We start from the raw sequence: 11,664 nt of genomic DNA on the forward strand, positions 1-11,664 counted from the left end.
GACGTCCCTATTTGTGTAGGAATGTCTCAGATAGGTCCTCGTTTTCTAACATGTATCAAAATGGTCCTTAATTTTGAAAATTGATATCAATTGAGTCCTTTCTGTTAAGTTGGCTGGACGGCGTTAAAAAAATTGATGAGTGAGATGCTGAGATGACGAACGAACGCTCGTCCACCAGCGAACGAACGCTCGTCCACCAGCGAACGAACGCTCTTCGACCTCTTACCGCTGGACGACCGTTCGTTCCACACTAGACGACCGTTCGTTCGGTGGTCGCCGAGCGTTCGTTCGCTGGTGGACGAGCGTTCGTTCGGTGGTGGACAAGCGTTCGTTCGTCATCTCAGCATCCCACTCATCAATTTTTTTAACGCCGTCCAGCCAACTTAACGGAAAGGACTCAATTGATATCAATTTTCAAAATTAAGGACCATTTTGATACACTTTAGAAAACGAGGACCTATCTGAGACATTCCTACACAAATAGGGACGTAAAAAAGGATTAAACCTATATTTTAATTTAAGTAGTAATATATATATATATATATATATATATATATATATATATATATATGAATAAAGTATGCCTAACGTATATTATTGAATAAAAATACTTATATTTATTTACTGCAAGAAAAAAATTAATTAAAAGTTATAAAAAGAATTATTAAAACATTTTACCTTTGCCACTGTAAGCTACATTATTTTATATGATTCTTGGAGTATTTGAGGTTTGGAGGTTGTAGATATGTTGTGAAGTTGAGCTCAAAGGTGTTATTACCACCATAACTGTTAAGCTTTCATTGCCTACTATCTCTGTGCCCTTTGGTGCTAAACGTGAATTTTATTGTTTCTTCAGGGATCTGCAACTATTTTAACCGAAGCAACTGTTTTCAGGTGATTCAAATTCAATTGTTGAAAAGCCAGAGGAGAATGATGACAACAAGAAGCTTTTGCCACCACTTGCGCCTATGCCACCACTGGAAAATGTGGGAGGATACTGTGTAATTAAGGAAAGGAAGAGACGAGGGAGAGAGAGGAAGAAAAGCTGATAAACTCTGACAAAAAAAAATTGTGTCAGTCTACCGTTAGCCACGTCAGCACATTTTTAACGGTGTTAGTTTTCGAGGACTAAAACCAAAGTTTCGAAAAGAATGAGGAACAAATTGTACCTTATTTTGAAAGAGGGACGAAAACCAGAAACGACCAATAGTTTAGGGACTAAAAACATATTTAACCCTAAAAAAATTAAAATTAAAAAATTCACAAATTGATACATGGTCAGCATGTTAAATTTAATAGAAAAAATTAAATTAAACTTTTTTAAAAGTTGAAAAACTAAATTAAACTAAAAAGTAATAATAATACTAAAATAAATCAAATTAACAAATTAAAGACTAAGCCTAAAAGTTACGGACCTTCAAGACTCCTATTCGATGGAACAAAATCATAAATTTAAATTATAAAAAATATCGGATTTTAAGAAAATTAAAACGCAGGTAGAAATAGCCGTTGCACCTCGTCAAATAAACGGTCAGCATTCTCTAATAATTCAATTCAAAACCTTCTTCTCTTTTATTCGTTAAACCTCACTTGCTCACTCCTTCAAACCCAAATTCGGCAACAGTCATCGAAAACCAGAGAAAGAAATACAGAGAATGGGTTCTGAGAAGCGAGCGAAAGGCGAGGAAGACGAAGGTGAAATCCCTGTGCTGACGGTGCTCAAGAACAACACAATCCTCAAGAACATCTTCATCGTCAACAAGCCGCCGGAGGAGCCAGAAAAGGCGTCACGTGGCGAGCACGTGGATGTTCTCCTCGTGGGGCGCCACCCCGACTGTGACCTCATGCTCACGCACCCCAGCATCAGCCGTTTCCACCTCCAGATCCGCTCCAAGCCATCCACACGCGCCTTCTCCGTTGTCGATTTGTCTTCCGGTAACATAACGCTTTCTTTTCTTGTTTTCATTGATTGGTTCGATGTCCAATGAATGAACAAAACGAACGATGGTTGGTGATGACGTTGCAGTGCACGGGACGTGGGTGTCGGGAAAGAGGATCGAGCCGATGGTGAGTGTGGAGATGAGGGAGGGGGACGTCCTCAGGATCGGGGTTTCCAGTAGGGTTTACCGTCTACATTGGATTCCGATTAGTCGCGCCTATGATTTGGAAAATCCGTTCGTTGCGCAATTGGATGTGGTTGCCGAAGAAGAAGAAGAAGAAGAAGAAGAAGAAGAGGAGGAGGAGCAGGAAGAGAAAATGCAGGTACGATACAATTGAACGATTCACACGAGGTGTTTGCGATATCTTCTTTTGATTTCTTTTGAATAGTATGCTTAATAACTTCTGCGTTTTGTCCTTTAAACGAATGACACATTGGATTTGATCTGACTTTTAAGCTGTTGATTGTAAAAAATAACAAACTTACTCTGTACGCTGTGATTGTGATGATTAAATGGCGGTATAACTATTTTCTGATGAATTATTTTGTTTTTGTTTGGGTGTTTCGGTAATTGAGGTGCATGAGAAAAGCTTGAGGTTCGTATGTAAATACAATTATTATAAGTGTTCAATGTACCAAGAAGCTTGACATAATTGGTAGATAATTCATTACCAGGTCATTTGCATGAAAACGATTTGTTTTATGATATGTAGCTTCTACTTGGTTGATCTTTATGTGTTGAAGAGATACCAATGGGACTTTGCCAGTGGTCATGTGCATGAAAAAGACTTTGTTATGATAGGCAAATTTCATCTTGTTCGTAAGTCTTGAAGAGATATTTTAAGTGATCGAAGTCTTTGTTCTTGTTATGAAAGGTAAATCACTTTTTCTTGATCGTATGTCTTGAAGAGGTAATTATATGATCTTTACGTTTCTGTTTTAGCTATCGGTTAAGCTGTAGAAATATCACAATGTGTAAGCATGTTTTGCGTAGCTGCATTTTATTTTATAAAGCATTTTATTTTATAAATAAATGAGACTATCACCTTGATTATATAAATCAGTATAAAAATAAAATTGTTTCAAAAGGTAAAACTCACTTTATTCATCTCTACATCCGGAAGAGATTGGACATTAGGCTCCCCTGTTTGCTAAGGAATACTTTTAGTACACACAAAAGATACCACACCTTAGGTTACCATGCATTAATGTCTAGCTGCATTTTGTATTATTTTGAACATTTGTTTTTTTAAAAATTGTATTCACTTTTATATAAGAGAAAAAATGATAACATTGCAGTAAGATCCAAAAACATAATAATATTATAATATTATTATGTTTCCATTCAAAGTCTTGTGCTTTTATTTATGACATTTTTGCATGTTTTTATATTAGTCGAGTCATGTGTTTCAAGTTTTAAAATATTCGTGTCCCTTTGTCTGTGCTGTATTGTATATATTCAAGTGTTTTTTGTAAGTTATGTCTGAACTGGGTACTGATAGTGAACTATATATACCGGGCTTTCTTTGCTGTTTTGTTTAAGTATTATAACATGATCTTTACGTTTCTGCTTTTTGAAACTGCAGAAGTTGAATGGCTATCCTGCTGAAATGGAAGTGGATTCAATTGTTGAGGATACAAGTTCCTTATTCCCGGATGAGAATGTAAAACTAATTGTGGAAGTGGATTCAATTGTCGAGGATACAAGTTCTTTATTCCTTGATGAGAATGTAAAACTAACTGTGGAAGAGGAGATTCACTTGGCACCTTGGATGCTGGAAGAAAAGAAGAGCCCATCACAAGAGGAAGCAATTGGAACCCAAATATCTGATGGTGAAAAAAATTTGGGTGACTCTGTAAGTCAGGTTCTATCACCACCTTATGTGGAATCACTTGTCCAAGGTCATGTCATACTGACAGAAAAATTGTCTGAGACTTTATGTTTGCCAGCTGTGGAAGCTGTTTTGGAGACCAAAATGCTGCATTACCATACTCCACATAATACACTTTCTTCCTCATTACCACCTGGTCATGAAAATTCGTTTGAAAAGCTTCATTTCAACTTGCCTAAAGAAACCGAATGTGAATATGAATGTACAGACAGAGATGATGAAGGTGTTGTAGATGCCTTTCCAGTTCCTGCGCCTCTTGATGAGAAAAGTTTAGCCGAAGATGTAATACTGCCTAAAGAATCTGAATCCGAATTTGCCCTCAGAGACTACTATAGAAGCACGTCAGATGATTTTACTGCTGGAGGTGGAAATATGGATTCTGTGGATATGTTGCCACCAGTCAAGGAAGCTGTGCTAGGAACACTCGATGAGCAGATTAAAATTGTTGACATAGTTGCTATTGATTGTTCATCTGACATAGACAAGCAAGACATGTATAGATCACAGTCACAGCTGGGGAAGGATAAATTTTGTCATGACCGTAGGCACTCACTCAATGAAATAACTCAAGATGTTAGAAACAAGTGCACAGGTATCATCTCCTCCCCCACATCACGTCAGATAGAGTCAGTCAATTTATCAATGACACAAGAATTAGTTTTCAATATTATGAATAAGGACCAGACCCTGCAGTCTGATATGGAAATCCTTGAAAGCTGTGTAAAAGCAGTGGAGAAAACTTCAACAAATCATAATATTTGGTCAAGAAGAGGTAAAGCTGATAGAGCTCCTCAGGTTCGAACTAGCAAGAGCACAGTTAAGAGTGCAGCCAACGTTGACGCTGAAGTTGCAATGAGCAAGGAGAAGGATATCAGAAATAGAACAGTCGCAAAGAACCTTTTCTCTGTACAGGATGGGGAGGTAGAGGAAGAAGAAATCTTCACTCCAGATAAAGAAAATTTCAGTCCAAATACTCTCCAGAAGCGATTATTGAAGGAGGATAAAGTAGAAGAAATTAAACATTCCAGGTCACAAAGGTCACGATCCCTTTCAAAGCATCGAAGTGAAAGCACCGCTTTAAGGAAAATGAACCAGAAGGATATCATAAACAAAACAATTTCAAAGGATCTTTTCTCTGTTTCGGATGGGGAGAAAGAGGAAGAGTTCTTCGCCCTGGATAAGGAAAACATTAGTCCAAATACCCTTCAATTGAGGCTTCTGAAAGAGAAGGGTAAGGTAGAAGAAATTAACCGTTCCAAGTCAGAATGGTCACCTCTTTCAAAGGGGGGTATATTTAATCTATATCCAAATGAAAGAACGGGAAAAAATACTACAATCTCAGACTTCATCTCTGATTTGAACGGGGAAGAAGAGGAAGAAGAAATCATCACCCCTAATAAGGAAAACATCGGTCCAAATACCCTTCAATTGCATCTCCTGAAAAATAAGGGTAAGGTAGAAGAAGTTAAATGTTTCAAGTGTCAAAAGTCACCCCTTTCAAAGGGTACGTTTAATCCTGACGTGTATCCGAATGAAAGCATAGGCCCAGCTTATGGTAAACTGAACCAGAATGATATAATAAATAGCTCAATCTCAGTCGATCTCATCTCTGATTTGGATGGGGAAGAAGAGGAAGAAGAAATCTTTTCTCCTAATAAGGAAAACTTCAGTCCAAATACCCTTCAGTTGAGGCTCCTGAAAAATAAGAGTAAGGTAGAAGAAATTGAATGTTTCAAGTCTCAAAAGTCACCCCTTTCAAAGGGTACATGTAATCCTGACATGTATCAAAATGAAAGCATACTGAACCAGAATGATACGATAAATAGCTCAATCTCAAAAGGTCATTTCTCTGATTTGGCTTGGGAAGAAGAGGACGAAGAAGTCTTCAATCCAGATAAGGAAAACTTCAGTCCAAATGCCCTTAAATTGCGGCTTCTTAAAAAGAAGGATAAGGTGGCAGAAATTAAACATTCCAAGTCCCCGTGGAAAGAAAATCAAAAGTTGCAAAGAAAGCCTTTTTGCAGCCAAATCAACTTGGCACAGGAGCAACATCTTGTGACATCAGAGGACAGAGTGCAAAGGGTACCTTTCCAATCACTAAATAGCTCAGCAGACAAGGGAAAATCAAACACTTTTTCCCCTGTTTCTTCAGCCAAAAGCTTTCATTTCAGTAATTGTGGACAAATTTTAGACCAGCACATTAACCACCCTTCAGTAAGTTTCCACAGGAAATATCATGCGTTCATGTTTGCTTAGAATGATTCAATAAACTGGGTAGAGTATGTTTATATATGTTTTAATTTGTAGGATATTAGTGGGGTGCCAAAGAAGAGTAGCTGGGACATGATTGTGGATACTACTTCTCTTGTGAACAAGGAATCAAGGAAAGCTCTGCAGCTTCTACAAGGCCTCAAGGGGACTCGGTTAATCATTCCAAGATTGGGTAATGTCTTAAACTATCATTTTTCTTATTTTTTACTGTTTAAAATAAATGAATTACTTCTGTTTCTCATGAGTCTAACTATCACTCTGCAATGTCAGTCATAAGGGAACTGGACCGTATGATGCGACAGTTCAAAATCTTCAGAAGAACTTCAGAGGCTTCCTTGGCATTGGAATGGATTGAAGAATGTATGGTGAAGACAAATTGGTGGATTAAAATCCAGAGCTCAGCAGATGAAGGAAGGTTAATTGCTCCAACCCCACCTGCTTCTCCCCAGTCTCAGTTTAGTGAAGACAGTGTAATTTCTCCTTCATACCAGAAATGCATGGAAATTGCTTCACCAACCTTAGAAGATCACATCCTTGACTTTGCTCTTCTGTATAGAAGAAACCAAAATGATGGACAACTTGTCCTACTCAGTGAGGATATCCCTTTGAAAATCAAAAGCATGGCAGAGGTATCAAAAGTTATATTATCCCCATTTTATTCCACTCTCTGGTATTTCAAAAGTTATATTTTAACACCACTCTTTCTGTGACTGTTTCAGGGTTTGCTTTGTGAGGCAGTGCAGGAGTTTCGTGAGAGTCTAGTGAATCCATTCTCTGAGAGGTTCTTGTGGACCAATAGCTCTCCTCGAGGACAGACCTGGTCTTGCAAGGACGACGTGGTCTTAAGAGAGAGATATTATCGTGCTCCTTTGTGCAGGTCATCAAAGACAACTGCAAGCGGTTTGAAGCTCATTCTGCTTCACAATTCCAAGTATGGGCTCTGAGCCACTGACAAAAACAGTTCAGTTGATCCTGCTGAACAGAGATATTGAATTCTTTTTTCTTCTAAGAAACATGACCAATCAAATCAGATTTTGTTCAGCTTGGTAGAAAGCAATGGGTAGCTTAAAAAATAACCAATCTGTTATCTAGAAGGTTATAACAGCAATTAATGGAAGAAAAAATTGTTAAACTTATTTTAAATGGGTATATCAAATAAAATTTTCCTCTTTAAATTTTTTTAGTATAATCTACAAATTATGTTAAACTGATTTTAAATGGGTATATCAAATAAAATTTTCCTCTTTAAATTTTTTTAGTATAATCTACAAACGAACTAAACTTTTTTCCCTAGAATGCTGTAAATGCAGGGACCCAATTCCCGTCCCAGAGCACAATTTGAGGAAAGGGTTACCGAAAATTCCCATCTATAAATAATAATTATTGACTAATAGTATTTTTTATATATTCCTAATATTTGTAATAATTTTATTTTATGTTGCAAGGTTTGAAACAAATAATATTTGTTACAGACTTTTTATTTTTTCAAATTATATATTAATAGCTTAAAAGTATTGTCTTTCGAAAAAGAACTTTATACTCCGATTAAGAAAAAAAAATGAAGCTAAGATTAAAGAAAAAATAGTTAATATTTTGAACAAGCTAAACAAAAATTACTAAAAACTAGTGAATTTATCCTGCGATGCAGTTAAATAATAGGAAACTTTAACTGTCAGATATTTAAAAGTAGTATTTTAGATTTTTTGGTAAAGACATTAATTTTATCAATTTTAAAATAATTTTTAATTTTACAAATATAACATTAAGATAAACTATTTCTCAGGCACGTGTCGTGAATATTTTATTCAACAGGTTTGTAGTTACTAAATACGATACAAATAAATCTTCAAAGCACGAAACCAAATAATATCACAAATATAAGCTAAATCTTAAATTCTAAATTCTAAATCCACCCAGAATTCATTTCTAAAACTAGTTTTCTTGCATGATACAAAGTTATCCAAATGTAATAAAATCTTCAAATTTCTAGGTAAAATGAGTTAAACTTTCTTGTATAAATTATTACTAGGATAATGATATTTTGACAATAAATTTTGACAACATTTTGACATAGTCACGTGTCATATTGTCAATGGTCCATGTGTACAAGAAATTAAAAAACAAAAATGATGTGAAAATGAAGGGATGCAGAAGTTTCAAGTGGTGGGCTTCATTTTAGGATTTCAAAACCAACATATCACTTTGGACTGGAGAGAACCCTAGAGAGAAGGAACACCCAGCAGAAGCGCGTCGTGTGGGCTTCATTTTAGGATTTCAAAACCAACATATCACTTTGGGCTGGAGAGAACCCTAGAGAGAAGGAGCACCCAGCAAAAGCGTGTCGTGTGAGCAGAACTATCGTTTGACGGAGTTTTGGCTGTTCTGTGAACTGTCGTCGTTCTGCGAACTTTCATCGTTCTGCCAACTGTCGTCGTTCTGCGAACTGTCGCCATTCACAGGAGCACATTATGCCATCGATCTACCTTTTGGAAGCAACGACCACTGAAATCGTCGCCTTTCCACCGTTTCGCTGCCGTGGAACCGTTCCTTTCGCCAATCGTTTGTTGTTGTTAGGTGGGTATGAGTTGCTTTATAATTTTTTTACCATTTAGGGGTTCCTCTGTTTTATGGGTCTTATTGAAATTTTTTTTAACCTTATTTGTGTAATGGAGGAATTTGGTCAACAGACTGAAGCTTCTCATGAGTATGGGGTGGTAATCTTTTTTGTCTGTTGGTACTGTGATGCCATGAGTATTTGATTCTTAGACGTGAGTCTTCTTGCTTGTCGCTAGTGAGTTTTTCTGATGGCTTGCATTTATGTGGCTAGAGATGTGTGGTGCTTTAAGTTTGATCATGGAGTTTTATAAATGTAAGTGGCGTGCAAAGTTTATAGCGAATGATTAGACAAACATTAGTATATAATTTGAATCATTATATTGTTTAGGTTTATGAATCATTGTGAAAACTGTGCTTAGTAAAAAGTTTGTGCGATTGTGAGTAAGGATATAAATTTCAATGTTTAAGTTATATTTTGGAGGTAATCGGAGTGCAATAACAATTTTACTTATTTTTTTTATAAACATCAATATATATATATATATATATATATATATATATATATATATATATATATATATATATATATAATACCAAAGTGTAACGGTGATTAGACAGAAAATATGAAAATATTTGGATTCTTTTATGATGTTCATTCGATGTTGGGAATGGAATTGGTTCAACAATCCTTACGTTGCTTTATGATGCAGTATAATTGGTTATTTAAGTGGTTTAAGTCATGTAATATATTTCTCTAGGAGCTGATGCAGGAAGTTTATTCTGGTGCAGTGTTTATGGTTTTTTTTTTTAGTTTATGAGTCGTTGTTTAATTGATAAGTTTTTAGATATTTTCTTTGAGAGTAAACGTATATATAAAATTATAGTGTAGGGTTTTATGGACTGACTTTAAGTCTATAATTGGTTGTTTAAGCAGTAAAAAATATTGTAGTAGTAAGGAGTAAATGATGATTTTTTTTATTTTTTGAAGTATGGTGCAGATTAAGAAATAGAAAATGTTTTTTTATTTGGTTGGAGAGGTGTGTACATAACATAATAATGCCATTAGGTTTTGGTTTCGTTTTTTTTATATAGCTTATATTATATAATATTTTCATATTATACAGAGAGGTACTTTAAATATTATATAAGTTATATCATGTAATGTAATATTAGTATAAAGTAATTGTGTTTTAAATATTATATAAACTATATTATGTAATATTTGTATAATGTTGAATTTGTTAATGCTGAATTTTTAGTGCAATTAAATGTCATACAATGTATTTTGAGATAATATTGATGGTTTATTATACATTTGTGGACACATTTATTTGTTTGTAGTTGTTCATGCAATTATCCACGATAGACATTGGTGGTACTACGCCGTGAAGATTTCATCCATGGAAATGTTGGCACTGGACTGTGTTGGCCACAATAGAAAAGAACGTAAAAAGATTGTCATTGCAATTGTAAGTCTTGTAATTGATTGATGTACTTTGTATTTGTAAATTGATTTATTGGAACGTCAAGTTGACTTTGTTGTTTTGCAGGCACATAATCTTAAATTATTTTTTTGACATTTGTTCAATCATTACGAAGACAACAAACCATCTTTTGAGGTCTAACACGTGCACACTCCAATACAACTGAACTCGTAAGTTTTTAATCTTGTTTTTTTTTATTATAAAATTTCTTGATTTGATTGAACTAGTATTACATCATTTGTATTTTGGACTTCGTTTGATGTAGATATGATTGTGGAGTTATTATTTTCAAATTTATGGAGTTGTGGAATGGTGTTGAGAAATACGAAGGGAAAACAATGCGCAATTACATAAGTGTAAGTTATAAAATTTTTATCGTTTGGACCTTTGATTCAACATTGGGCATTTTATTGATTTTGTGTGCATTTTTTTTGTTTTCAGGAGGAAATGCAACAGGCTAGGGAGAAGTATGTTTGTGATTGAATTTTGGATGTTGGCAATGTGGAGAGGGATGAAGTAGTTGCAACATTTAGGGCTGTTGTAGATGTTGTACAATGGGGATTGTTGCAATGTGATTTATGGTTCTATATCTGTTTCAAAATGTATTCATTAGGTGTATATGTACATATTTTTTTGTTAGAAATGTTGAAAGAAATGTATTCCTTACATTTATTGATAATGAAATTTGAGATTGCTATATTTTAGTATCAATGTCAATGTGTTCCATCGTTTTAAAGATAACAATGATCATTTTGTGTTATTTTTTATGTTGATTACCATAGGGTTGAATAAAAGAATGACAATATTTTGTCTTAGACATTTGTATTGCAGTCCCCACCAAATGCATATGTCATTATGTGTGTTAAATGTCCTATGTATATAGGGTTGTAGGTACATTAAATGTTGAAAAATGAATTGTGCACTTAGAAAGGAATGACATGAACTTTGTTGACCAAGATGTGTAAAATGTTTGCCTTAGAAGCACAACATTGGATATAAATGTCATGATCATTGGATGAACATGAATTCTATGCAAAATAAGTGTGAAAAAAAATCTCCACTCGAAAATCAATGTCATTTTCAAAGTTGACCTGACTGTGCAAAACTTTTGTCCAAAGTCTCCTTTTATTTACTCTTTGGTACCAATGCAATTTTTTCACCAAGAGTTCTACAAAAAATGGTTCTTTGGGGATGAAGTTCAATATAAATGTCATAATCATTGCTTGAACATCACTTGTATGTGAAATAAGTGTTAAAATTAAATTTTGCACTTCAAAATGAATGTCATTTTCAAAGTTGACCTGCCTGTGCAAAATCTTTGTCTAAAGTCCCTACTTATTTACTCTTTAGTACCAATGCAATTTTTTCACCAAGAGTTCTACAAAAAATGGTTCCTTGGGGATGAAGTTCACTATAAAAGTTATAATCATTGCCTGAACATCACTTGTATGTGAAATAAGTGTTAAAAAAATTGCACTTCAAAATGAATGTCATTTTCAAAGTTGATCTACTTGTGCAAAAC

At 34.8% G+C, this 11,664-nt stretch overlaps 1 protein-coding gene across 1 annotated transcript; it reads left to right on the forward strand.

Annotated features, from left to right (window-relative positions):
• Positions 1-1,561: 1,561 nt before the first annotated feature.
• On the forward strand, positions 1,562-7,270 carry LOC124848448 (forkhead-associated (FHA) domain-containing protein). The gene is made up of 6 exons (XM_047326123.2): positions 1,562-1,935; positions 2,027-2,262; positions 3,526-6,045; positions 6,139-6,274; positions 6,373-6,731; positions 6,822-7,270. Exons 1-6 carry the CDS (start codon positions 1,656-1,658, stop codon positions 7,044-7,046), a joined length of 3,756 nt encoding a protein of 1,251 aa, XP_047182079.2. The 5' UTR covers positions 1,562-1,655; the 3' UTR covers positions 7,047-7,270.
• Positions 7,271-11,664: the final 4,394 nt, after the last annotated feature.

This window comes from Vigna umbellata, chromosome 4 (assembly GCF_029865625.1).
Source record: "Vigna umbellata cultivar VRB3 chromosome 4, Vumbellata_1.0, whole genome shotgun sequence".
NCBI classification, from domain to species: Eukaryota; Viridiplantae; Streptophyta; class Magnoliopsida; order Fabales; family Fabaceae; genus Vigna; species Vigna umbellata.

Coding starts and splice junctions, on each gene's coding strand:
- LOC124848448 (XM_047326123.2), top strand. CDS start 1,656: ATGGGTTCTGAGAAGCGAGCGAAAGGCGAGGAAGACGAAGGTGAAATC. Junction 6,046..6,138: donor AGCACATTAACCACCCTTCA/GTAAGTTTCCAC, acceptor TTTAATTTGTAG/GATATTAGTGGGGTGCCAAA. Junction 6,275..6,372: donor GTTAATCATTCCAAGATTGG/GTAATGTCTTAA, acceptor CTGCAATGTCAG/TCATAAGGGAACTGGACCGT.